The following is a 27,852-nucleotide window of genomic DNA, read 5'->3' on the forward strand; positions in this document are numbered from 1 at the left end:
TGACTTAAAGGACAAGTTCACTTCCAGAACGATAATACTTACCCCGCCCTGCTGAAAAAAATCATAGACACCATCACAAAATTTGTATTGGTTTTATTTGATATAACGAGACTTGTATTGGTTTTAATGGAAACTGTAATTGACCCTATTGGTCTATAATGGTAATTGGTTGCCTTTTATTGGTAGCTTGTTAAAACCAATAAATCCTAATGGAATATGTCCCAAAAACACACTACAGAAAACCATTTTGTAATGGTTTTAATGGTTAAAAGTTGATGGCTTGTAATGTTTGTAATGGTATTTGTTGTGGAAACCATTAGAATTTTCTGTGATGGTTCTATTGTTTTTTTCAACAGGGCCCTTGTCATCCAAGATGTTCATGTCTTTCTTTCTTTCTTTTGAAAAATGGGTTTTTGAGGAAAACATTCCAGGACGTTTTTCAGTGGACTTCAATGTGGGTCGGTTGAAGGTCCAGATGTAGTTTCAATGCAGCTTTAAAGGACTCTACTCCAGCCAAGGAATAAGGGTCTTATCTAGTAAATAAATACACATTGCTATATTTTTTTAATTACAAATGCTAGTGCAACAAACCTTGCACTAGCTTGACTACACATTAAGTAATCTCGCATGTATGACATACACTGTAAAAAATAAAAAAATACAATTTGTTGAGTCAGCTTAAAATAATTTGTTACCCTGCTGCCTTAATATTTTAAGTTCAGTCAACTAAAATAAGTTTATTCAGCTTGAAATGTTAAGTTGTACTAAGTAACAACTTACATATTTGTGTTTGCTAAACTTAACGGATGGGTAAGTAACACAGCTGCCTTAAAAATTTAAGTTGATTCAACTCAAATATCTAAGTTGTCACTTAGCATAATTTAACATTTCAAGTTGAATAAACTTTTTTGGAGTTGACTGAACTTAAAACTTTAAGGCAACCAGGTTACAAATTATTTTAAGTTGACTCAACAAATTGTTTTTTACAGTGAGGCGGAAGAACCGACCCAGTGTTTACAAAGTGAACGTGCAAAGAAAGTCAAACGCTCTTTACAAAAAAAGGTAAAACATTGATGTCAGATGATTTTGAAGTTGGAGGAAAAAATTAGATTGAGTTTTTCGCCCTACCCTACCTTTTTGGTACCGAAGTATACAGACGAAGAATTAACCACGTGTGGCTTTTCCAACTACAATTATGCATGAAGTCATGGTCACGCATTGCAGAGCTAGTGCAAAACAAACAATTGTGGTTAAAAAGTAAATCCATTTTTAATTTTTTAAGAAAATGACAGATGGTTTTGCTAAATAAGACCCTTATTCCCTCGGTTGGGATTGTGTAGAGCCCTTTGAAACTGCAATGAAACTGCAATTTGGACCTTCAACCCCGTTGGCTCCCATTGAAGTCCACTATATAGAGAAAAATCCTGGAATGTTTTCCTCAAAAAAACTTTTTTCGGTCATAAATGTAGAATTTTTGAAAAACACATTTTGTAGACTAATCCTAGTTTATTACCTTTACATTTTGTGGACTAATTCTAGTATTAAAAAACAAAACAAAATAATTTTTTTAGTGACTCCTACCTTTGAGAAACAGTGAGTGTGAAGGTTCTGGGAAGTGACTTTTAATTGAAAAATATGTAAATAATTTTTAAAGTAAATAAGGGCTTTCTTGTTCACAGTGGGCTAATGGCTGTTTGTGACATGTGATTGTCCTCTGCTGATAGCTGGAGGTGATCATAATGTCAGATGTTCCCTCCCAGAAGTTTAGTGTGACGTTGCATTGCACTCAAGTACATTGTGGTGAGCCACTGGAGCAGATTCCACTGGTGATAAGATTTAATCCATGACATCATTAGATGAAACATAAAGCCAGCTATGCTACGGATATCTCAATGGACTAGTAGAACCAAATCTAAAATATTGAAATATCACTGCATAGGAATTATGCATTATACATGCATATACATGCATTAAACATCTCCCAGTGGCTCCTGTTCGAGGAATTATTTTAAGAATGTTTCCAGCATACAAACACACACAAGTCAGTCACAGATGGCAGGTTGTTTTAACTAACTGTTAAATAGTTAATGTCCTAACTACGCCATGAATTAGGTAACACGATGCTTTGCTGCTGTCACAAGTTTTGCTCTATTCATTTTCTACAACCAGTAACAGAAGCGAAGATGTATGATAATTGATAGTATTCAGCTCTATGCCTGTATTTTTTCATAAAGTGGCATTTTATTCCACCCAGTCTCAAGTTTGAAGAGTGTTGATTTTACTGAAATAAGTGATATTATATATGAACAACATAATGTAAAAGCTATTTGATTTTATTCTAAATAAATATGCAACTGAATAAAAAACAGTCCTGGACTGAATGAGTGTCTAGCAATCACAACACAGTAGGAGGCTTTTCACAAGAGCCTTGAGTGAATCAGTATTTAATGTAGTCTGACACTTTTCACATAGCATTGCTGAAACCCACCCATGCTGTAGTTACCTTTATCCTGATGAAAAAAAGGTGGATAATACTCTTTCCCATCTGTTTTTTCTATCTCCATTTATCTTTATCTCCCTCTGTCCGATACCTTTTTGTCATATCTTAACTGTCCATGTTCCAGGATAATGGAATTAATGTGGGAATTGGAGTGGACAGCGGTGCCTTCAGCGGTGCCTTGGAGATGTTTGACAATGAGGGGATTAATTTCAGTGTGGTCCTAAAGTCTTCTTTCTCAGGAAAATCGGTCTGTGTCATTGGGTTCGATTTAGTCATGGAATAATCAGAGGGTTTGGAATGAAACTGGAAGGAAATACAGAGATACAACAGACAAAAAAGATTTTATATCAATAGGTTTACTTTGAAAACTGAAATATTCACATAATATGGAATATGGAAATTGTGGTGACAGGGTTAAAAGGGCACCCTAACAATTTTGGTTAACATAGAATTAGAAATTCCTTGAAACATAAATATTGGTCACTCGATTTAAGTAAGTGTTATTGTGAACAAAAATGAGTATTCAGTTCTCAAGATTGAAAATATAAATTTTGAATTTAGCCTCACCTTTTAGTGTGTAGGGAGGTATGAAACATTTTACATCAGATAAAAATTCCATAAATAATAATAATAATAATAATTTATTTTTATGTTGCATATTTGTTGTTTTTTTATTAGTTTAAAATTATATTAAAAAAAATTACATTATAAACTTTTATAAAAATTATATATTTTAGATAAAAAATGTCAAAAACACAAAAAATATTATTATTATTATTAGTATATATAATTTAATATATTATATATATTATTATATTATTATTATTATTATAGTTGTGTGAATGAGGGTTTTTATATATATATATATATATATATATATATATATATATATGTCAAAACCACACAACCAAAATTAAAATGAAAACCAAATATTTATAATAAAATAAATAATAAAAAATACATAAAATCACAAAACTGCTGGCTATATAAAAAAAATAAATATATATACACTTTATTATATTTTTTTCAGTTAATGTACATATTTTTACCTTTTTTGTTGTTTTTGACATTTTATTAGTTTATATATATACATACTGTATATATATATATATATATATATATATATATATATATATATATACATATATATATATACATACTGTGTGTGTATATACATATATATATATATATATATATATATATGAAGTTTATTTGCAAAAACAGATAACTCCGAAAACATGTTTTTTATTATATTATAATTTTTTTATTGCGTTTTATTGTTAGTTAACTGTATTTTTTAAAGTTATTTTTACTTAAATACCCAACTGTAGTTTGATTGAGATTAATTGGAATGCACAATAAAAAAAAAACATGATTTTTGAAAATTGTTAAAAACTGTTATCTGTTTTTTGCAAATGACCTCATCATATACAGTTTTGTATTTTGTTGTTATATTTTATATGTCATTTAATGTTTTATTATTTTAAGTAACAACATTTTTATGGTGTTAGTTTTAGTTAACCAAAAAAATATGCATTCTTTTTGGTGAGAATAACTACAGATGGTTGACAAAGGATTCAAATGGGATATATTAGTTAAAGGTCACCTTTTCAAGATCCTGTTGTAACAAACTACAACATGCCATGTCTAACTCTTCACCAGTAATTCTTCGTGGTTTATAATAGTAGCCCATAAGGAAGACTCCATACTCACAGATAGCACCCCAGAGCCAGAGCCGCTTTATATTCAACAAGTTCTTTCTCTTTTCTTCTCACCCACTCTAAAAGAATGAATGGAAACAATCAGCTTGAAGAGCACTGACCAGATAATGGCAACAGACCAGTAACAGAAAACCCTTTACAGTATAAACACAGGGACACTATCCAAACTTGAGCTCTGTTCCGAGCTGAGCAGGCTTTGACTGCCCTAATCTGCAGTGTAAATCTGCAGCCACTGCCTGTCTAGTCTCTGTCTGGGTTCCATGCTCTCAGACAAAGGCTCCGGACACCTTGCCCACTAACAAAGGGGTCGATGCCACTCTCCGCTAATTGAAGCGGACAAGGCTTGCTGATGGGGCCTTTTTGAGCAATTGAACTTGGTGAATGCTTCTTCGGGATCTGATGAAACACCGACAGTTGGTTTGACTTCAAAAGCAGACTCCAGCAGGCACTCAGAGGAACTGACCATCAAAAACTGTCCCATATGCAGGGAATAAAATATGCAGTTGAATGCTCTGGCATGCCAAATGAATAGTCTGTCACGACTGTTTGGTCAATTAGCTGCTATAGGGAAATAATGAGAAGACTAACAACGTGCAGTAAACAGTAAAATAGTTTTTACTACAAACCAGTGTGTTCATAATAAAGATAATACATTTAAATAACATGATAAGACACACCATATTGCAATATCAAGCAGCAAAACAAGCTGTTTTGTACAGCTAAAAATATCTGGACGAGTATGAGACCGGAAGCCACACCCTTAAAATTTACAAATGGCCGCACCCGCTCTTATGGGAAGAATAAGGCGGATCGACCTTATTAATAAAAGTACAAAACATCAACAGCAGTCTAGGCCAAATAAATGACAGAATACTTACTGTGTGTTGTTGGGAGATGAGAAACGATTCTGCTAGTGCATCAAATAATATCAGCCTCCTTGTGAAACCATTTTGTGACTGATGTATAGTTGCTAACCACAAAATACTATGACTGTAAGTGTGTACTAATGCAGCATGGCAACAAAAGGGACTGCTTTTAATAAACTATGTTACCACTAGGGGGCGACAAATATAACTAATATGCTGGAAATAACTGCCCAGATAGGCCTAATAAAAAAAAAAAAAAAAAAAAAAAAAAAAAAAATGCGGTTCAATAAAAACAAATAAGCTAATAAACAAAAATTTATTTAAACAGCTGGTAAAATGTGTATTTTTAAAATACACGATTTTACAATTTTTAATTGACTTCTGTACAGTTATTTATTTATTTATTTGCTTAACGTTATTTGCATTAAAAAGTAGTCCTACATGATATTATAATATTTTGAAATATTTGTGACCCTGGACCACAAAATTAGTCATAAGTAGCACGGGTGTATTTGTAGCAATAGCCAACAATGCATTGTATGGGTCAAAATTATTGATTTTTCTTTTATGCCAAAATCATTAGGATATTACATTACATTACATTAGATTACATTTAGACAATTAGCAGACGCTTTTATCTAAAGCGACTTAAGTAAAGATCATGTTCCATGAAGATATTTTGTAAATTTCCTGCTGTAAATATATCAAAACTTAATTTTCGATTAGTAATATGCATTGCTAAGAAATTCATTTGGACAACTTTAAAGGCGTTTTTCTCAATATTTAGATTTTTTGCACCCTCAGAATCCAGATTTTCAAATAGTTGTAGGCCTATCTCAGCCAAACATTGTCATATCCTAACAAAAATTAACCATTATGACTGGTTTTGTGGTCATAAGGTCACATTTAACCTGGCACATAACAAGTGTTCTTCATGAAGTTTGTCCCTCACGCCACTCTGTACACTTTTGTTTCCATAGCAACTGCGGTGGACGCGAATGTACAAACATGAGGTAAACGGAGAAGCAGGTGCTTGGCATCCAATAAAGACAGAAAGACGAAGTGTTTGTTAAATACTCATAAGATGTTTTTCTGTCGTCATCATTAATTATGTTTGATTATACCTTTGTTATGACATTCATATAGTTTACTTCAGCTGCAAATTTGCGCCTCTGTTGTCGCTTCGCTGTCAAATACCTTTCGTTTTCCCAGGGAGTTGGTTGATTTGTTCCCAGACTAATCATGATGGATGACATCGAACAGGAAATAAATGAGGAGCTGATGAAATTAAACCTACATCCCTCTGAAAATGATTCAGAGTCAGACGATGACAACTTCACTGTTTTGGATGGAAACGTAAGTGGCTGTTTTATTTCTTTGTTGTTTATTTCTTAAACATCTGCTTATTTTAAATTCAGTCGACTTTTCAACATTGCATTTCAACTCACTTTATTTGTATGTAAAACTTGAGTTTCTTGAAGCTTGAATTTGGTGAAGAAATTAAAACAAACATATGGGTCATTCTATAATCTCAAGTCCATGAAGTATATTTTTAATATATTTTTATTAATATAAAGCCCCGAAGCTTAATTTTCCAGTACACAATTATATTTTTTCCCAGCCACACTACTATATGTTGAAAAAGCTATATCTTTTGTTCAAAAATGATATATCACATACAGCGCTGTTATTCAGCTGTCCGATTTTGTAAAGTTGCTCATTCTACTCTGCATTTAAACGTGAAAATTACCTCAAATATAAATTAATTTCATAGTTTTACCTTCAGTTAGATTAGGTTATCAAGACATTTGGGTGTGTGCTTCAAAAACAATAAGTGTTTGTGATATAACTTGTTTTATTTGTATCCGAAAAACCATTGTCCACTAAGTTACCCACTAGAAACCCCCTCCTCAAAAAGGAATGGTATGTCCATTCTCGCATAATTTGCACAGTATGATGATATTTCCTCTAGACGCACATGGATGAAACGCCAAAAGTTATGTTTTCTCTCTTTCCTCTAATATTGGTAAACTAGCAAGCCTGTGTCAAGAGTGGATTAATTGACGGTCAACAGTGTTACCCAAGTATTATTGCCACAAATTTTAACATGACAGTTTAACTAAAACTTATGTTTTGTTTATGGAACTATATTTCTAAACATACCATATGTTTAGTAGTTCTAGGCTTCCATGTTGAGTATAGGCCCAAAACACTAAAAATGTCAACTAAGTTACCTGTCAGCTGTGTTACCCAGTAAAGGTAACAACATGGTGGACAGCAGCAAACATAGATGCTATTTTATGCACATATTCCTACAGATCACCTTTATTTATACAGCACTTCAAGCCAGCTATGTAAGGTCATGTTTGGGTTTTGGGGAAAAAGGAAAACTTTTTTCTTCACATTGTCAAATTCTAATGTGGAACTAATTATAGAATGACCATATATGTTTACATCTGTCCCACGTCTATGACATTACGATGACAGTATAATTCGAGGAGTTCATCCTAAAAGGCATGTTTACTTAATACCTGTCAGTAGAGCATTAACAATCCCATTTTCACAAAAGGTGCATTTAGATGACGAGCTGCCTGACTCAGTACTCACATATGTTGAAGCGTCAAGAAATCGAATGAATGCTTTTGAACAATTAATCCTTGAAGATGTTGAAGAAAACGGTAAGAAAGCATTTTCGAAATTGAAGGTCTTAATTAAAAGTACCTAAAATGTTAAGGCATTGAATTTTCCCTCTTTTCTATTTTCTTACAGACTTCTCAAGCCAGAACCTGTCTCACATTAATCACAGTGATAATCCTACAAATGAACCAGCTGCAGATTTCATAGACGACCCCATAAAATGGAAAGAGCGAGTGAGTCATCGTTATTTGTTTGCGGTTAAATGGAAATGGGATTATTATCCCATCTGAGTCATAACAGAGGCAAAAAGAAGTGTCTGTGTTTTGTCTTTTATTTTAACCTTTAATTCAGTTTGTCCATCACAGTAGCAAATGATCTGTTATGTATCCTAGTTTGGTTTGTGTTCAGTCAGGCTTTAAATTTTCCCTTAAATTAAAGGCTGGAAATTATCCTTAGACATGCAGCATACTCCTTAAAGGAAAACTCCACTTTTTTGAGAATAGGCTCATTTTTCAACTCCCCTTAAGTTAAACAGTTGAGTTTTACCGTTTTCGAATCCATTCAGCCGATCTCCCAGTCTGGCGGTAGCACTTTTTGCATAGCTTAGCATAGATCATTGAATCCGATTAGACCGTTAGCATCTCGCTCAAAATTGACCAAAGAGTTTCGATATTTTTCCTATTTAAAACTTGAGTTATCTCTAGTTACATCGTGTACAAAGACAGACGAAAAATGAAAATTTGTGATTTTCTAGGCTGATATGGCTAGGAACTATACTCTCATTCCAACTGTTTAACTCCAGGGGAGTTGGACAATGAGCCTATTTTCAAAGTGGAGTGTTCCTTTAAGGGTCAATTTTTTTTTAAATTGAGATTTGTACATCATCTGAAAGCTGAATAAATATGCTTTCCATTGATGTATGGTTTGTTAGAATAGAACAATATTTGGTACAACACAACTATTTGAAAATCTGGAACCTGAAGGTGCAAAAAAATCAGAATATTGAGAAACTCACATTTAAAGTTGTCCAAATGAAGTTCTTAGCAATGCATATTACTAATTAAAACTAAGTTTTGATATATTTACGGTAGTAAATTTACAAAATATCTTTGTGGAACATGATCTTTACTTAATATCCTAAAGATTTTTGGAATAAAGGAAAAATCAATAATTTTGACCCATACAATGTATTGTTATCTATTGCCACAAATATACCTATGCTACTTAAAGACTAGTATTGTGGTCCAGGGTCACATATGCATAACTTTTTTCAGGTTATCTCTGAATTAGTGGAACAAGTTGGACATCTAAAAGACATTGAGCTGCAGGATGCCCAGCAGGAGACTCCAGATATGTCAGGGATGGGAGGTATATTGTCTGCACTGATGTGATTAGATAAACCTGTATTTTAAGTTTATCAACACTAGTAAAAACGTAGGTTTTGCTGCCATTAAATATGCAATGGTTTTGCATAGATTGCATATTAGCCTCTTTATATTCACAGAATTGTACCTTTACTCTGTTTTTAGGTGATATATGCATTGAGAGTGAACTGCAACTTAGTCTTGAGTGGAGAGAATTAGAGAAAAGACTGACAGAGGAAGAGGAGCAGAAATTAGCAGCACAGGAAGTAGAAAGAGAGCTGCATCTGAACTCAGAAAGAGAAGAAGAAGAGAGGAGGAGGAGAGGACTGATGAAGTTTGAGGAGGAGCTGAAGAAGATAGAGGAGGCCACTCTGGTAAGGCTGTCTTTAACTGTCTTTAACAGTAAAAAAATCTTTTGAAATCAGGAGAGGAGATAATTGAGTAACAAAATTCATAACAGTTTCAGAATCTTGGAGTGAAAAACGAAGTTCACCACACAGAAGATCTTCAGCTGGAGCTGGATAAACAGCAGGTGACTTTAAACATGCCTAAGATTGTTGATGATGTGCTTTTATTAGATTTGGCAAAAGCATACAAAAATAAAACAAAAATAAGTGTTTGTATAAAAATTAATATTTGTAAATATATGAACTAAGTTGGTGTATTATGCAAAAAAATAAATAAAAAAAAAAAAAATTAGACAGTTTGCTTAATGTATAATGCTAGATATACTTTTCAAAGTACATAAAAATGAAAATAAAATTTCAGAGAAAATAAACCAGATTATTGGAGCAATTTTACAAGAAAATACTGTTTCATTTTTGAGCCAGTAATTAATTTACTAGCAATTTCTGAGTGAAAATTGTTATTCTTCACCATTTAAGTAAATCCTACACCATTATTTCCAGTGTATATATGTGTAAATAATGTATATGCAAGTGTAAGTGAAATTATTATATATAAAAAAGTGCAATTTGATTTTAACCTTTTACTCCTATATACTTCTATAACCTTATATCTTATCATGTATGTCTGTTAAAGTAAGTGTACCAGTGAAAATTTTTTGTTTAATTTCAGAACTTAATAAAAAAACTGGAGGAGCAGATGGAAGAGGAGAAACAGGCTTTTGAGAAGGCTCAGGAGGAGGAGAGAAGGAGAACCCTGAAACTTCATTGCATAGCAGCAACAACGATTCAAGCTGCTTTCAGAGGAACATTAGCACGCCGCTGGAGCAAAACCGAGCTTAGAAGAAAGAAAGAAGAGGAGAGGAGACAGGAGGAGGAGAAGAGGGAATGGGAGAAGATGAAGAAGGAGAGAGAAGAGGAGAGAAAGAGGATTGAAGAAGAAGAGCGCGCTCAAAGGGAGGAGATGGAGAGACGCAGAGCAGATTATGAAAGAGCTAAGGAGCAAGAGCGCCATCGTCTGGAGAAGGAGCAAAGATTTGAACAAGAGAAGAGGAAAGAGGAGGAAGATGAGAAGAGGAAGAAAATGCAGGAGCAGAACCACATTACAAGAGTAAAAGATGATTGCAGAAGACAGGAAGAGGTTGTAGACAAAAATAATAGGAGTAAAGCAAGGAGTAGCCGGGTGAAGGATGAATGTAAAAGAGAGGAGGAAAGAGGGGAAAAGGACAAAGGCAATGAGGCAAATGAGAAAAAAACAGAAGGTGATAAAAGAATAAGGCATGATAAGAAAATGGAGAGTGACAGGAATACGATGAAGAAACAGGACAAAACTGAAAGCATAAATGCAGAAGAACCAGAAAGATTAGATGATACAAGACTACAAACAATCAGTGCTAAAGACAGAATAAAGAGCAATGAAGAAGAAAAAACAGTTGAAAGCACTGAAGAGCTTGACTCTCAGGTAAATCTTTCTCAGTCAAGAAAAAGCCTTAAAGTTACCAAAACCACTGCAGAGCCCCACATAAATCTACATCAAGTTTGTTCCAATGACCTTGGTATTAATCCAGTTGGTTGCTCAAGTACTGCAGATCACCTAAGTGTTAAAGCAGATACGGACTTGGCTCAACTAGCTTCTGATTTGAATGTTGTAGCACCTGAGATGGACACTAGGGGGCATCAAAATACAACAGCTATTGAGCTTGAAGACCATGAACCAAAAAGCCAAGAATCAATATCAATATGTCTGCCTGACAGCACAGAACAAAAGCGACTGGCCTGGATGATGAGCTGCACTCCCTGGTCCAAACTATCGTTGCAGAATAAAAGGAAGGGGTCTTCTAAACAACAGCAGTCTCAAAAAAGAGGCCCAAGAAAAAGAATCCCCAGTTTACCCCCTCTGTCTGTAGACACCATTCTCAAAACAGAAGCTTGGAGCTCTCTCAGTCAGGTGGAAATTAAGCTTGAAAGCCCGTTTCTTGGCTGTGACGTGTCTTATATGTTAATGCTGACCTTATTGTAATTGTCTTATAAAAAATCAGGTTACGACTGTCACGCTAGAAGACCTGCCAGGATGTAGCCTGTCCACACTGTCCGAGTGTAACAACCTGCAGACTTTAACCGTTAGACGCTGCGGCCTCACATCCCTGGATGGATTGAACCAGTGCGCTCAGATCAGATATATTGATGTGCAAGTAAGAAAGAACAAACAATCCAGTGCAGTCTGCATTATGTGCATTATTTTCATGCTTTGTAGTAAGGTGATCACTCATGCGTGCTATACAGTATACACTACTATTAAAAAGTTTAGAAGTTTAGATGAGAAAAACTGTTTTTGAAAGAAGTCACTTATACTCACCAAGGCTGCAGTTATTTATCAAAACCAAAGTAAATTAGTAATATTGTGAAATATGATTACACTTACGCTGTCGTTCAAAGGTTTTGGATCAGTAAGATTTTTAATGTTTCTAAAAAAATCTCTTATGCTCATTAAAGTTCCATTTATTTGATAAAAAATACAGAAAAAAGGTAATATTATGAAATTTTATTGCAATTTAAAATAACAGTTTACTATTTTAAGTTACTTCAAAATATAATTTATTTCTGTGATGCAAAGCTGAATTTTTCTCACCCATTACTCCAGTCTTCAGTGTCACACGATCCTTCAGAAATCATTCAAATATGCTGATTTATTATCAGTGTTGGAAACAGTTGTGCTGCTTAATATTTTTTTTGGAATCTGTGATACTTTTTTCAGGATTCCTTGATGAATAAAACATTAAAAATAACAGCATTTATTCAAATTTTTTTTCTAACAATTTAAGTCATTACTATCACTTTATATCAGTTTAGCATATCCTTGCTCAATAAAAGTATTAATTTCTTTTAAACAAAGAAAGGAAAAAAAATACTGACCCCAAACTTTTACTGTTAAAAAAAGATTTCTATTTCAAATAAATGCTGTTCTCTTTAATGTTTTGTCCATCAAAGAATCCTGAAAAAAGTATCACAGGTTCCAAAAAAATATTAAGCAGCACAACTGTTTCCAACATTGATTATAAATCAGCATATTAGAATGATTTCTGAAGGATCATATGACACTGAAGACTGGAGTAATGATGCTGAAACTTCAGTTTTGCATTACCGGAATACATTTTATTTTCAAGTATATTAAAATAGAAAACCACTATTTTAAATTGCAATACTTTTTCAAAATATTATATTATAATATTTTACTTTTTTTTTTTTTTTTTTTTTTAGATAAACACAGCCTTGATGAGCAAAAAATACTTCCCAAACTTATGAACGGCATATATTTAAATATAATTTAATCTTATAACGGCAAAGCTAAATTTTCAGCAATTACTCCAGTCTTCAGTGTCACATGATCCTTCAGAAATCATTCTTTTACACTGATTTGGTGCTTAAGAAACATTTATTTTTACTATCAATGTTTAAAACACACTGCTGCATTTTTACAGGAATCTTTGATAAATAAAAAGTTCAAAAAGACAGCATTTATTTAAAATAGAAAAATGTGTAACATTATGAAAGCCTGCACTGTCACTTTTGATAAATTTTAATGCATCATTGCTAATAAAAAGTATTTATTACTTAAGAAAATTCTTACTGACCCCAGACTTTTTAATGGTAGCATATATACCATTGTTTCGTACATTAAGGAGAACTCGATTACCTATGTGGATTGTGGAGGTCTGGCCAACCTTCAGGTCCTCCTGCTGGGCAGGAACCAGCTGATGAACATCCACGGTCTCGATGGAGCTGAAAACTTGCAAATTCTTCAGCTCTCACACAACAACATCTCTCGCATAAGTGAGTATCATTAACTCTATGTTTTATGTTTTTACACTGAAAGCACTCAAGAAAGATATGCTGACTGTTGGTCAGTTGAAGATATCTGGATCTCATGTGAGACAGAATTAGTATCTAATGCTCAGCATTTTCATTGTCCACTAGAGGGCACCATTGTTCCAGTTTGGTGTCTTCAAATGGCCTTTTGCCCTCACTCTGCTCTTAAAATCTTGATGTGTCTCATTTCTAAAACAATGGCCTCATATTGAATAAATATGAATAAATGTATCATAAAGAAAAGTATAAATGCAGTTTAAAGGTATTTGCTGTCAGTGTTAGATGATGTCCCGCCCGTGCCGGCTTTTTATATTAGATTATCCTTTGGCTTGTATTAGATATTGTCACAGTGGCCTAGAATTATCCTCATACACTCCTTCTACACCAGCACTGACTAAATGATATATCTTTGCTTTCTTAGGTGGTTTAGGACCCCTGAAAATGCTTCTGCGATTATCGGTGGACCATAACCAGCTGCTCAGCACGAGAGGTTTGAACGAAATTTATACTCTTCTCCATCTGGACTGTTCGTACAACCACCTAAGCCACATTGAGGGTTTAGAGAATTGTGCTCTGCTTAACACACTGGACCTCAGAGGAAACAGTCTGACTGAGGTAAATCTTATACCACCAAAGAAACAAACAAGTTAAAAGATGAGATCATGACTTATCATGTCTTCAGCAGTAATCTCAAGATCAGTATAATCACAATTTTCCATTATTTTGAAGTGTTGTCAGTGTTGTCAAGTTTGAGAATTGTTTTATGTTTTTCTTCTAATTAGCCCGACTGAAATCATAGACTTTTTACCACTTTTTAATTTATTTAGTTTCCATCATTGTCCAGGAAATGCGTAAATCGACAGTGTTCATTACATGATAGCCGTATAATAATAATAATAATAATAATGAAAAAAAAAAACACCCATTCGTTCATCTGCAATCCTGGGATGCCATGACTTTAACTGAATTATCACTATCTGTTGTGCTTAATGTGTGGATATTAGTCATGTTAGTGATAAGGCATGAGTTTCCGCCCATTTCAGCTCATGGGACATTCGTGGTTGAAACTGAAGGAATGGCTTTCTATGTAATCACCTGGTCTAGAGGGAATTGTTATTTTTTGTTTCTGGCCTGTGGCACAGGTGCCTGTCCTGCAGAACCATGTTCTTCTGAGGGACCTTCACCTGGATGACAACCTTATATCTTCTGTTCATGATCTGGAATCCTATTGGCTGCCTTTGCTCCAAAACCTCTCTGTGGCCCATAACAGGTAGGCCTCAATGGAGAATGGCTATGTCTCAAAACCTAAAAATATACAGCGTTAAGATGTTTAATTGTTAAAATGAGGGTTCACTTGACTTTCCTCTCAGTATAACTGATTTAATTCCACTCTTGGACTTGGTGTCTCTGAGGATGTTGGATGCCAGTCACAACTGTCTATCAGGTGAGCTTATGAAGTGGGGTAAGTCGACTTGACTGTGCTTTTTTGGTTTTTGGCTGCTTAAAAGGGTCTTGTGACAAACAAATAATTCTCTAAGAGAGAATTTCTCTTCTCATATCTCCAATATCATTAATTCTTAAAGGGATAGTTCACCCAAAAATAAAAATTCAGTGATTTAATCACTTGTATAACCTGTATGGTGTTATTTTTTCCTGTTTTCTGATTTTTTCCAATTCTATTTAATTTTCATCACACATAATTATTAACATAGAGTATAGCGCATGTCAAGTGGACACTATATATTTTTGTTATATAGAATAGAGATGCATCAATTCTTAATAATTTTTTTAAGAATCATAAATATTTTTCTAAATTCTTTTTGTGTTATATAATATAAATATAATATAAAATATAAACAATCAAGTCATTAATGACATAATTGTAATTTTTTTAGTGAACTGTTCTTTTAAGTACTATTGAGAATAACATTGTTGTGTATACTAAATCATAAAAATATTTAATCATAGTGTTTGAATGTTTTCAATTAAGGCCAGAATGGCTGATTGCATCCAAAGCAGTAGAATTATAACTATCCGTCAGTGCTGGGTAGTAACTGATTACATGTAATCTAGATTATGTAATCAGATTCCAAAAATGTAGTACTTGTAATTTGATTATATTACATTTTAAATATTTATAATCAGATTACAGTTACTTTTTTATGGATTAAATCATTACAAATTATTCACAAAATAGCAGTAAAATATAATTGATTGATTCTCCCTTCTTTTTTTCTCTTGTAAATGTTTTCTTTCTAAAAAAAAAAAAAAGTCTACTGTGTGTCATATTGTTCAGCTTTGAATATTCACAATATCGAATGGACATGTAAATGTCATGTGAATTAATTTGGGGACAACTGAACCTTTCAGTCAATTAATGATTACGCAAGTTACTAAATACTTCTGACAAAAATATCTTAAACCTGGAAGACTTCGTTTATGTCGTTGTTTTCATGTTTATTCATTTTTGTTCATGTGATGCAGAGATTGCCAAACCCTTTTGACCTAAAATATTTACTTGAAGTCCCCCTAAGATTTAATATTTTAATCATTTAACGATACATTTGCACGTTTACTGTTCTCTGATATCAGTTAATGTTACCAGTCAAAAGTTTTTGAACAGTAAGATTTGTAACAAACATTTTTAATGCTTTTTTCAGCTTTGATATCATAGCAATAAAAAACATTTTAAAATATATTAAAATAGAAAACAGTTATTTTAATTAGTAAAAATAATTAAAACTTTTACCGCTTTTGCTGTACTTTGGGTCAAATAAATGCAGGCTTTGTGTGCAGAAGAGACTTCTTTAAAAAACATTAAAAATCTTACTGTTCAAAAACTTTTGACTGGTAGTGTAATTTAGGTTATAAGTAATCTAAAAGTAATCCTGAAATTACATTACTGACTACAATGTTCATCATGTAATTTGCAATTAATAACAAAACTACGATTTGTAAATAATCCATCCAGCACTGTCACTGTCAAATTGCAAAGTGTCTCTAAGTGTCTCTGTTCTGATTCTCATATAGATTTGCAGAACATTTGTCTGAATCTTCAGGTATGCACCAGCCTTCAAGAACTTAATCTGACTGGTAACCCACTACAGCAGGAAAGCAACTGGAGGTAGGTGTAACCCAAGGACCCAGTTTGGGACCTCTTACATTGACAGTTAGGTTAGTTAGTTTCTCAGTTTCTTACTGGTAGTTGCAACTACTAAGCGAAAATTTGTATATAAAGGTCGGCGCTACGGGCGTCCCGAGTTCGAATCCCAGCTTGAGGACCTTTCCCGATCCCGCCCCCATACTCTCTGTCTCCCATCTCACTTCCTGTCATCTCTCCACTGTCCTATCATATTAAAGGCAAAAATGCCAAAAAATAAAAATGTACTATATAAAGGAAATATGATTCCTCCTTTTATAATAGAGAGATTTATCTTAGACTGGGCAGAAGCTGTCATGTGTGCATTCCAGCAAAAGTCACTAAGCATTTCATAATTGTCCGAGAATGTGAAGCTAATGTGAATAGGGACATTGGCTGGAAGTGCACCAGGCGTTTAAAGTAGAATAAACATTCCTCTTTACCGCTGAGCTTCCGGCCCATATCACTGCACCAGCCATTGTATCTGTGTCCGCTATTGGATTACTCAGTGACATCTGTACGCACGTGGATTTAAGTGCTCGTAATTCCGAAAATATTTGCTCAGTGGGGGAATATTTTTTAAGCAAATGTGCTCCTAAAGTGTCAGCAGTTTGCTGAAAGTTTTTAATGAGCAAATTATATGACAGATAATTATAGACAGAATAGGAAGATCAGGGAAATATAAAAGCATGTTGGAATTCATTCTCAAGAAGCAATCCAGCTCATTCAGCCAAAATGGAAAAAACAAGAGATTTGTTGACTGTCATTAGTTTATAGTTCAGAAGGCCTAAAAAAATTAATGTTGGCCACACATTTATTTTCCTGACAGAAACTTCTTACTAAATTTAGACTTTTTTTTTATAAAATAGAATATGGTGTGATATTTTGTTTAGTCGTTTATTTTGTTAGTTGTTTTTTAAATTTTATTTTCCACATTTTGCATGCGGCTTCCAAGGAGGAGTCTGAGGTGAAATATATCTGTTGTGTCCTTACATCTGTTTTATTCTGTAATGACGGATAGGAAGTTCACTCGAGTCAGGCTCAGTATTCCGCTGAACTTTGTCTAACCCTCAATGCCAACAACGGAATTAGACCCAGTGTTTTTCTCGCTCTCCGCTGGCCCTTTCATCCCCGTCCAGTGATAACACAGCCTAAATTAAAGAACTGAAGGATATTTCAAAGAAGTACACAGCGCACGAGCGTTCAGAGTCTGGGAGAGCAGACTTTAGCTAGATTAATCAAACTCCTCTAAGTTTCTTTGTTTACAGGGAAGTTTTCATGAGTAATGAATAGAGTCAGTTTTTTTGCCAGTAATAGGAGCCTGGCGGCTGGACACAACATGGTCAAAAGGAGCATTTGCGTATCACATGACTATGCCTGCTTTGTAAATGTGAAGTAGTTTTTGACCTCTGTGATTCTCTTTTATGGAAATATCAGCTTGGATAGAATTTGCCAGAACACTTTGCCAAAAATTTTGGTTTTATTTTATCTTGTTTGGTACTAGTGATAAACCATCAAGTGTATCTTGTACAGTTAACTGAATATTAATATACTACAACTGGAAAAAAATTTAACAAATATATTTTTTTCGTAAAAAGCTAAAAAGCTACAATTTATTTTAAAAAAGTTTGACAAATGAGCAAAAAAAAAAAAAAAAAATTAATTAAATATACAGTAACTACAATAATTATGAAGTATTGCAAGTACTGAATATTAACCCTTGGTTCAATTTTACCTCTTTCAGCAGGGTTCAGCAAAGACTAGGCTACACCTGTGTTTTCTCACACGCTTTTGCAAATTAAAACACAGACCAAAAAAGCAACATTGGCTCACGTGAATGGCTGTCACATCTCTGGAATGAGGCCAGAAAACCCTTTTTCACTTCTAATCCAAGCCGAGTGTCATCATTGAGAAAGGCAGACTCTGACTAAACCTCTTAGTCGATGCACAGACGCTCTGTTGATTCTCTTGGGTCCAGAATGTCAAACTCATTAAACGTTTTATCCCCATTTCCTAACTGATTTAATCTGCTCAATGTAAATATTCTCCAATAGAAAGCCTATGGAGACAGAGAGAGGGAGGGGCTGAAACTAAAGTTTACGCATTACTTTGATTGCAGTGGACAGTCAGTGTGGTAACCTTACATATAGCTCTGAACTGCTAATTGTTTTGCAAAAGAAACTTTGTTTTAAAGTAAAATAATTTTTTGCCTCTTTATATTCAGTGGAGATTCTTTTTATACATAAACTTTTTTAAAATTGAAAAAAAATTATCTTACGTTAGCTTTAAAGTGTTAGCTTTGCTATACATTATAAAATAAACAGTCACTAACAATTAAACCAATCATTTCAAAAAGCTTTGAGCACACTGTGTGGTCGTTTCACCTTACATTTTCATCAGGTAAATCTCTTAAATGCCTGTTTTCCCTCAGGTCCTTGGTTCTGGAGACAGTGCCTGGCTTGATTAAGTTGAATAATGAGCAGACTGCTGCTGCCACAGCACCCCGTAAATGTCCAGATCAGCAGTGGAGTTTCCAGGCCCTTTGTCAAGCACAGCAAGAGCAGCGAGATTCACTTCTCCAGCAGCAAAAAATGGAGACCAGGTAGACAAGCAGTTTCAGTTTTTCTCAAAAGTATTAATAAAGTTCCAATTGGTCAAAATGTAAATCTGGTAGTATATATTATGCAAAATATTAAGTTTAATATACATTTTTGCTGAGGGTATTTACACAGAATCTGAAAACTCCAGCCCTAAAAGGCATGAATATTTAATAAATAAACAATTGTAATTATTTATTATTATTTATGGTTCTAATAAATATGGCATGGTATTGATGTAGCAATTTATAATTAGCATTTTGAGCCTATGCATGCTGAATATCTAAAACGTATTACATGTATACTTCTGCCAATACAAAAGCCCCCTCAGACGCTGTTGCAGACCACCAGCAAATAAAGCAGAACACTCGCCATGTTTCATAAAGCATGATTGGCAGAAGTCTGTGTGTCCTATGGTTCAAACTGAGGTCTCTTATGGCTTGGAGGACTTTAGAGATACCCCCTAACCCTTCCGCCGCGCGTTCTGCACAAAGGGTCTTTTGCACACCCGTGGGGACCGCTGCAGCCATTTAACATCTGACCTGACCCAGTGTCAGTCCCCAGCTTTGGCAAGGTGAAGACTCTGCTGTCTGACTGCCATACAATGGTAAACCAATGCCTGTGTTGATTAGAGTGACAGACCAGACTGAGGGATGCCATCAAACTACGGCAATAAAATGGAATTTGTGCCACTGAATCATACAGAAAATAGGCATGTTGTGCTACAGCAAAAGCTGCATTGGTTCTTCAAGCTATCTAAAAAAAGAAACTCTTTCCCGCTTTTTCTCTGAGGTAATTTCAGATGTCAGTAAGTAGGGGGACTGTGTAAGGTCTAGGATTGTATTTATTTGCCTTGGCATGCTTTTTACAGCTTGTAATAATGTTTGGCTTTCAGAATGTTCATTGCTGACTGTATATGCAATTTGACATTAATTTGTTTTAATGAGGTAATCAAATTAGCCATTTTGTTATACATCTCCGTCCTTGTACTGAATTTCAACATGTTTCGACGGTAGTTTCGTTTCCCAGAACATATGTACTCTTGCAAGGCTCTTTTTATGACTATTCTGGACTGAAGTGTGTGTTGGAGGGGTGCGCATGCCCTCTTTAACCGTGTCAGAGGATTAGAATAGCAGGGACCCTATAGTGACAGAGCTGGTTTCTGATGTTGACAGCAGAAATGGGCTGAAAGGTCAGGGGCAGGAGGGGCCGAACCAGCCATGGCTAATAGAGTAATCAGAGTGGTATTGAGACACCTTTGTAGAGACTTCCTGAAAAACTTTATTATATGGCAGTTTCACATCCCACAAGAAATGTTCTGATTTCAATGGTAAACACTAGTTTAAATCTTCACTAAGAGGACTTTACAATAAGGTTTCATTAGTTAATTGCATTAGTTAACATGATTTAACAATTAATTTTTTTTTAAGTCTAAGTTAAGTGTTAAAGGAGAAATTCACTTCCAGAACAAAAATTTACAGATAATTTACTCACCCCCTCGTCATCCAAGATGTTTGTGTCTTTTTCTTCAGTCATGAAGAAATTATGTTTCTTGAGGAAAACATTCCAGAATTTCTCTCTATATAGTGGACTTCTATGGTGCCTGCAAGTTTGAATTTCCAAAATGCAGTTTCAGTGCAGCTTCAAAGGGCTCTAAACGATCCCAACCAAGGTAGAAGGGTCTTATCTAGTGAAACGATCAGTTATTTTCTAAAAAAAAAAAAAAAAAAAAACAATTTATATAGTTTTTAACTTAAACGCCCATCTTGTCTATTCTCTGCTATGCATATGCGAACTCTGTGTAATCTGGGTCAATACAGTTGTGAATACAGGTATGTCGAAAATCTCATTTTCTCAGTGTTCACAAAGTGAACATGCAAAGACAATCATATTCCCTTTACAAAAAAGGTAAAACAACAATGTAGGATGATTTTGATGTTTTTGAAATTGCATTTTTTTGGAAAATAACTGATCGTTTCACTAGATAAGATCCTTCTTCCTCGGCTGGGATCGTTTAGAGCCCATTGAGCTGCATTGAAACTAAATTTTGGAAGTTTAAACTCGTGGGCACCATAGAAGTCGACTATATGGAGAGAAATCCTGGAATGTTTTCCTCAAGAAACATAATTTCTTTACGACTGAAGAAAGAAAGACACAAGCATCTTGGGTGACAAAGAGGTGAATAAATTATCTGTAAATTTTTAGTAAAATTTAGCTCATCTGTAACTTTACCATTATCAATGAACAGTACTTTTATTATTTAACATTAAGAATAATAAATACTATAACAAATGTATTGCTTATTATTAGTTAATGCATTGTTAACTATTGAGACCAAGTAAAGTATTACTAAGATTCTTATGAGCCATTCATGTATGTGCAATTTTACATTTTAAAGGAACACTCCACTTTTTTTGAAAATAGGCTCATTTTACAACTCCCCTAGAGTTAAACAGTTGAGTTTTACCGTTTTTTGAATCCATTCAGCCGATCTCCGGGTCTGGCGATAGCACTTTTAGCATAGCTTAGTATAGATCACTGAATCCGATTAGACCGTTAGCATCTCTCTCAAAAATGACCAAAGAGTTTTGATATTTTCCTATTTAAAACTTGACTCTTCCGTAGTTACATCGTGTACTAAGACTGACGGAAAATAAAAAGTTGTGATTTTCTAGACCGATATGGCTAGGAACTATTCTCTCATTCCGGCTCTAATAATCAAGGAACTTTGCTGCCATACCATGGATGCAGCAGGTGCAGTGATATTACGCAGCACCTGAAAAAAAGTCTCCCTGTGCAAGCAGGTGGTCACGTTGTTTATGTTGACAGAAGTTAGCCTATTTTCTTAAATAGGAAAATATCGAAACTCTTCGGTCATTTTGGAGCGAGATGCTAACTGTCTAATCTGATTCAATGATCTATACTAAGCTATGCTAAAAGTGCAACCGCCAGACCTGGAGATCGGCTGAATGGATTTGAAAACAGCTGTTTAACTCTAGGGGAGGTGGAAAATGAGCCTATTTTCAAAAAAAGTGTAGAGTATTATAACTAGTATGGCTTAATATAACGTAAATGTCTCTTATGTAGTAATGTAGAAATATGTAGTGGAAAACCCATCGAAGATTTACGTTATTTAAAAATTCACATTGTTTTATACATATTTTGGACTATGGGGGTGCCATTATTTCGATTAAGTGAAATGGTTGCACTTGGTGAGCTACTGGCGCTACCTGTTGCTATTTTTACCGCAACACAATTTGGAAAAGAAAATACTGATACGATGCCACATTGTGCAGCTTTTGGTAGTTATTTTCAGATGCTTGTCATGGCGCCACAGCTGCTGAAGAAGTTTCTCAGTGTGGATTTCACTCGATATCCGGGGGCGTTTAGACTCCATATGGGGAAAATGAATGGTACGGCATTTGTTTTAAGCCTACGTTTATATCCATCACCACCTGTAAGCTCTTTCAGTAGCTGTGGTAATCAGGTCAGTATTTTATTTTCCAAGTTCTACTGCGTTAAAAATAGCAACAGGTTGCGCCAGTAGCTCACCGAGTGCAACCATTTCATGTCATCGAAATAATAGCACCCCCCATAGTCCAAATTATGTATAAAACGATGTGGATTTTTTAAAAGATGTAAATCTTTCATGTTATATTAAGCCACAAGTCTTAATACCCTGGTTCCCTTTAAAAAAAATGTACGTTGTAGGTCAAAGGAATGAAAAAGAAATTGCAAGCTCTAGATATGCGTTTCTTAAAACTTACAATGGCATGTCATGCAAGATGCTGCAAAAATCTGTCCAGCGCATGTTTACATAGAAAGTTTACAAGCAGTGAAGTGGAATGCAAAACTGCATTCTGTGTAAACGGCTCCTAATATGTGACATTTTCAGTTTTTTTTTTTTTCCACACAGTTCTGCGCCCTCACAACATGATGCCCAGCTTCTTGCCATCGGTCACCAGACAGACCTGTTCAGACTGGCGGTGGACCAGCGTTACGCCCATGAATACGGCGACAGCTGTGTCACAGAGGTTTCCACATTGGCGGCAGCTGCTAACTGTAGTTCATGTGGTTGTTCTGAAACATCACAGGGACAAAGTCCAGAGACTTCAGCAGACTGGCACAAAGACAATCTACAAAAGACTAAACTTTCTCAGTCTGACATTAAGCTATGGTCTGCTGACTGCGTGCAGACACAAAGTGAAAAGGAACCTGTTCAGGCACCGAACCTTAAAATGTATGACTCTCACACACAATATTTCTCTTACTCTTACAGCATTTTTTGAAATTTGAAGGTACGTTTAATTTTAGCTAAAGGTAATCAAAATAAAGCTCATCTCTAAATCATTCAGATGACATTGAACCCCTGCTGGGTCTCTTTCCAGATGTTTTAACGCAGATGAATCATCCGAGGCTTGAGTTCAGCGACATTCATTTAGTCTCTCACGACCTTGGTGAGTCATCAGATAAAATTGTCTTCTCTGCTATCACTCAGAGCGGCAGCTGTGGCGATCCAGCGACGCTGGCGGAGGAGATGCGTATTGCGGAGGCGTGAGGGCCTCCCAGGCTTAATTGAAAAAGCTAACACAAAATCAAATCTTCATAAAGTGGAAGATACCTGCGTCGGGAGGCCTGAAAGGGAACATGCTGCGGTTGTTATTCAGGTGAGACTCATTTTTTTTAGCTTAGTTCCACAAAAAAATTCCTGCGTTCGCTTTGGATTTGATCAAGGATTGTTTGATATATCTTCGAAAAGGTGTTTTCCATACCTCCTTTTATGAATGCAATAAATAACTCGAATAAAATTAAATCATCTTCATAACACCTATTACTGCCAAGGGCTTGTTTTGAGTCGGTAGGTAGTGCTTTTGAAAACAGGCTATTTCTTTCACATGTAACTTCTAAGGGATATTTTTTCTCTCTCTTTGTGTTTAATGAGTCTCCGAGGACTCGGACCGAAAGAAAAAAATGATTAATCAGATTCCAACGTGTCGCTGGAGTGGGAGCGCTAGGGTTCTGATCCGTTAAGTCTTTTTTTTCCCGCGGGGAATACGCAGATTTAAAGGCATCCCGGTGTTACATTTGTCTTACAAAGCCAAAGTCACCGAAAGTTCAAACTGCAGACCGCGGGGCAATTAAACAGAGGTTAACATGTTTTATCTTCCTAATGGGATAACACACAATATTTATGCTTGCACGTGATTCATGGCTGTGTGCATTGCCCCTGCAGGCTGCATGGAGGGGCTGCGTTCTGCGGAAAAAGCTGGCCTGTGCTCTAGCTGCTGCTCAGATCACAGAAAGCGATGAGGACTTCGAAGAGGTGGACATGGACGAATTCATATTTGATGAGGTATGAGCAGATGCTTGGTGCTCCTGCCATGACGGTGAAGTCGGCAGACAGATAGCCTGTGCCGTTGCGCTGACAGTCCTTTAACTAGCGCTCATAGCCGTGATGCGGTCAGCTGTCAGCAGCGATTAGGTATTGAAAAAGAGCAGTCAATGAGCGGGAAAGGGGAAGGAAAACGTTGTTTCTTTTTCTTATGTCACCTGCTATTTTCTGCCCATTTGCATCACGTTTACTCAGCTTAACTTTGGCTTAACCTATGCATTACGCTAAGTGAGCTCATCTGTGTAGCTTATTAGGCGATTCATTATAGTGTATTACAATGTCATGTTAAATTGATCTGTATTATTGGTCTACATCTGAAAATTGTGGAGTTTTCCATGTGTTGGCTCTCCAGTTTCTGCCTGTCACGACTTTGGGGGAAAAAAAAAATCTGTTTTGAAGTGGATTCGTTCTCAAGTGTTTGTCACACACAGGAAACCATTCAGTGCTTTTAGCTTAATGTGATCTGCTACTTGCTTTGAAGCAATAATGAAAACATCAAGATGCACTGTAGACAACTGTAGAAATCCCATCACATGCCATTTTGGAATGGCGCAGTCCATTTTCAGCTCTTGGATTTGTTTGTGTCCTGTTGTGAATAGAAAGCGCTGGAGAAAGACTGGATAACCCTGGATTCCAAAGCCTTACCGGCCAGAATGATGCCATTTTCGGAACAGCTGCCTTTGCCAAAGGTAACAGCCCTACGGACCCTCCTTCTGTCTGTGGGCCGGCACAATCAGAGTCTCTCTGGGTGATTAAGTGCCGAATTTATTGCCTCCAAAAACACAATTACTTTCTAGGCCGCCTCAAACTTCCTTCTCGTCAGCAGATGTCATTTTTCAGCACGGTGCTTTTTCTCCTGCGGTTTCTTTTCTTTAGAGAGAGCTGGCCTTTTCTATCACGGTAGCGGCACTGTGATGTGATGCAGCTGCTGCTGTGGAGATGTAGAGATCGTTGCATACACTTCACTGTTTTATAACCAAGATGCAAACAGAGCAGCAGGAATACTATCTAGCCTTAAAAAAGTGCATGTTAAGTCTTTGTGTTGGAAACTGCATACAGATGCTATTCTTTCTTTGACTGGTTTTGTATTTCTTACAGTCTCCACTCCCTCTTCCGATGCCTCCAAAGACCTTATCTGTTTTTCCACCTCAGCTGAAACATGCCTGGTCAGATAATGAGGGTGCAGCCTGCTTGGAGCAAAGCATGTCGCCTCACCTTAGTAGCAGGTAATCATTGGCTTCATGTCTAATGCTGATCATTACTTAAATTAACACTTTGCTAATATTTTCATGCAATTTCTATGGTTTTCTAACCAAATTTCCAGATCAAGTCTCAGAAGCCACACCCTGTCTGAGAGATCTGAAAAAATCATCAAAGAATGGTATGTTTCTGTTCTACTTTGTGCAGTCATTTCAATTCAGTGCCACAATTTTAATCAAATGTATTAAAAAACTACATAAAAAACTGTTTATACTGGTGTAGTAATTCTTGTTAACTTCTGTGTCAGGGGCTTCGCTAATGAGTCCACTGCCCTTCTCATGCTGAAGAGAGCCAGTAGAATGAAGGGAAGGAAACAGCAGCAGAAGAGAGTATTTGGTAGGCATATTTATCTATCTGTTTACCCATACTTAAGACCATTCAACTTTTAATTCAATAGATCCTTTGTTGAATCTTAGATCAGTGCATCTCAATCAGGAGGCCAGGGCCCACTAGAAGCCTCAGCAAACTTCTTAGAGTGCCTCAAGATGACTTAAATGATTCAAAATGAGAAAAAAACAAGCATTAAAATCATCTAAAACAACTAAACGAGGGTTTTCGTGGGTCCTTAAATGAGAAGTTCATTTCCAGAACAAAATTTACAGATAATTTACTCAACCCCTTATCATCTAAGATGTTCTTGTCTTTCTTTCTTCAGTCGGAAAGAAATTATGTTTTTTAAGGAAACAAATTTTAGGATTTGTCTCCATATAGTGGACTTCAATGGTTCCCCCTGAGTTTAAACTTCCAAAATGCAGTTTAATGCAGCTTCAAAGGGCTCTAAACAATCCCAGTCGAGGAAGAAGTGTGTTATCTAGCGAAACGATTGGTTATTTTCTAAAAAATTTGACAATTTATATACTTTTTAACTTCAAATGCTCATCTTGTCTAGCTCTGCATGTACTTTGTGTATTCCGGTGCAATACAGTTAGGGTATGTCGAAAATCTCCCTTCTCATTTTCTTCTCCAACTTCAAAATCGTCCTACATCTCTGCAGAAATACCGACCCAGTGTTTACAAAGTGAACAGGCAAAGAAGATCAAAAACCCTTTACAAAAAAGGTAAAACAGCAATGTAGGACGATTTTGAAGTTGGAGAAGAAAAGGAGATGGAAGTTTTTCGATCTGGAATACATCAGAGCAATCGGGAATTAATATCGGCCCATATTTTCATACAGCAAAAACGCAGAGTTGTAAGTGTGAACTGGTGGATTGACCAGTTCAGAAGATAATGCATTATAAACATCTGAACAATTAAAACAATAAAATAAATGTATGTTATTTAATTAATATAATAATTGATTGATAATAATTGTTTAAAGTAATATAATAACTTTTAATAATAACCATTTATAATAACCATTTTCTTACAAATGGTTTAAATGCTGAAATGTAAAGTTTATCTTTTTATAAAACTTTCTGTTTTTGGGAAATATGTTTTTACAATCATTTTACAGGTTGATATGTTACCACTGACATTGCCCTACCCCACTCATGGTATTAATTTTATTTGTGCAGATCTTAAAAATCCTGCAGATACCCTGCTAAACACAATAGATGCTTTTTTTTTAATTAACCCCATTAACACTGTTTTTTTTTTTTTTTTTTTTTTCTTTTTAATAACCAGGGTTCCTATTATCTTGAAATACCTGGATTTATGAGGTAGACTAATATTAAAAGTGTCTGTAAATTCTCTTTGATTTTATACATTTTAAAAATATACATTTTTCTATTTAGGCCAAGCTATGAAATATTTTATTAGGTGGAAATTGTGAGTTGTCCTTAATTCGCATTCTGTAAATCACAAACAGCTGAGGGCCTTTGAATATTGTTTTGGACAATAGGGGTTTTGGCATCAAAAAGGTTGAGAACCACTGTCCTATGTTCCATATACGATATTAACATCTGAAAGATAGTGTAAGTACATTCCTGTCAGATAAACTACATATTTAGTCAGATTAAAATCCCTACCACTAAAAGGCTGCCCTCAATCAATCAATCTGTACTGACACACAGAGACTTCTAAAAAAGCAGAAGTTTTCTTCTACATTATTAAAAAAACAATGAAACAATGGCCATTCCCTTAAAACTTCATGCCAGGCTTCAAGG

The 27,852-nt window shown here is 35.3% G+C and overlaps 1 protein-coding gene across 2 annotated transcripts in view; it reads left to right on the plus strand.

Moving 5' to 3' along the window:
* Positions 1-6,067: 6,067 nt before the first annotated feature.
* lrriq1 (leucine-rich repeats and IQ motif containing 1) overlaps positions 6,068-27,852 on the plus strand; it is a 34,589-nt gene continuing 12,804 nt past the window's right edge. Inside the window, exons 1-22 of one of the 2 annotated variants that reach the window (XM_051134465.1) lie at positions 6,068-6,100; positions 6,300-6,443; positions 7,657-7,765; positions 7,857-7,957; positions 8,999-9,092; positions 9,254-9,462; positions 9,549-9,620; positions 10,166-11,440; positions 11,532-11,684; positions 13,173-13,323; positions 13,781-13,974; positions 14,502-14,629; positions 14,730-14,803; positions 16,390-16,483; positions 18,930-19,100; positions 23,012-23,335; positions 23,594-23,762; positions 24,329-24,448; positions 25,087-25,176; positions 25,586-25,713; positions 25,812-25,868; positions 25,995-26,083. In XM_051134465.1, the coding sequence (XP_050990422.1) occupies positions 6,330-6,443; positions 7,657-7,765; positions 7,857-7,957; positions 8,999-9,092; positions 9,254-9,462; positions 9,549-9,620; positions 10,166-11,440; positions 11,532-11,684; positions 13,173-13,323; positions 13,781-13,974; positions 14,502-14,629; positions 14,730-14,803; positions 16,390-16,483; positions 18,930-19,100; positions 23,012-23,335; positions 23,594-23,762; positions 24,329-24,448; positions 25,087-25,176; positions 25,586-25,713; positions 25,812-25,868; positions 25,995-26,083 (3,916 nt within the window). In that variant the 5' untranslated portion in view covers positions 6,068-6,100; positions 6,300-6,329. Of the gene's footprint in view, positions 6,444-7,656; positions 7,766-7,856; positions 7,958-8,998; positions 9,093-9,253; positions 9,463-9,548; positions 9,621-10,165; positions 11,441-11,531; positions 11,685-13,172; positions 13,324-13,780; positions 13,975-14,501; positions 14,630-14,729; positions 14,804-16,389; positions 16,484-18,929; positions 19,101-23,011; positions 23,336-23,593; positions 23,763-24,328; positions 24,449-25,086; positions 25,177-25,585; positions 25,714-25,811; positions 25,869-25,994; positions 26,084-27,852 lie in introns of both variants that reach the window. The other variant, XM_051134466.1, reaches the window with a different exon arrangement.

The sequence above is a fragment of the Labeo rohita genome, chromosome 18 (assembly GCF_022985175.1).
Source record: "Labeo rohita strain BAU-BD-2019 chromosome 18, IGBB_LRoh.1.0, whole genome shotgun sequence".
Taxonomy (NCBI): Eukaryota; Metazoa; Chordata; class Actinopteri; order Cypriniformes; family Cyprinidae; genus Labeo; species Labeo rohita.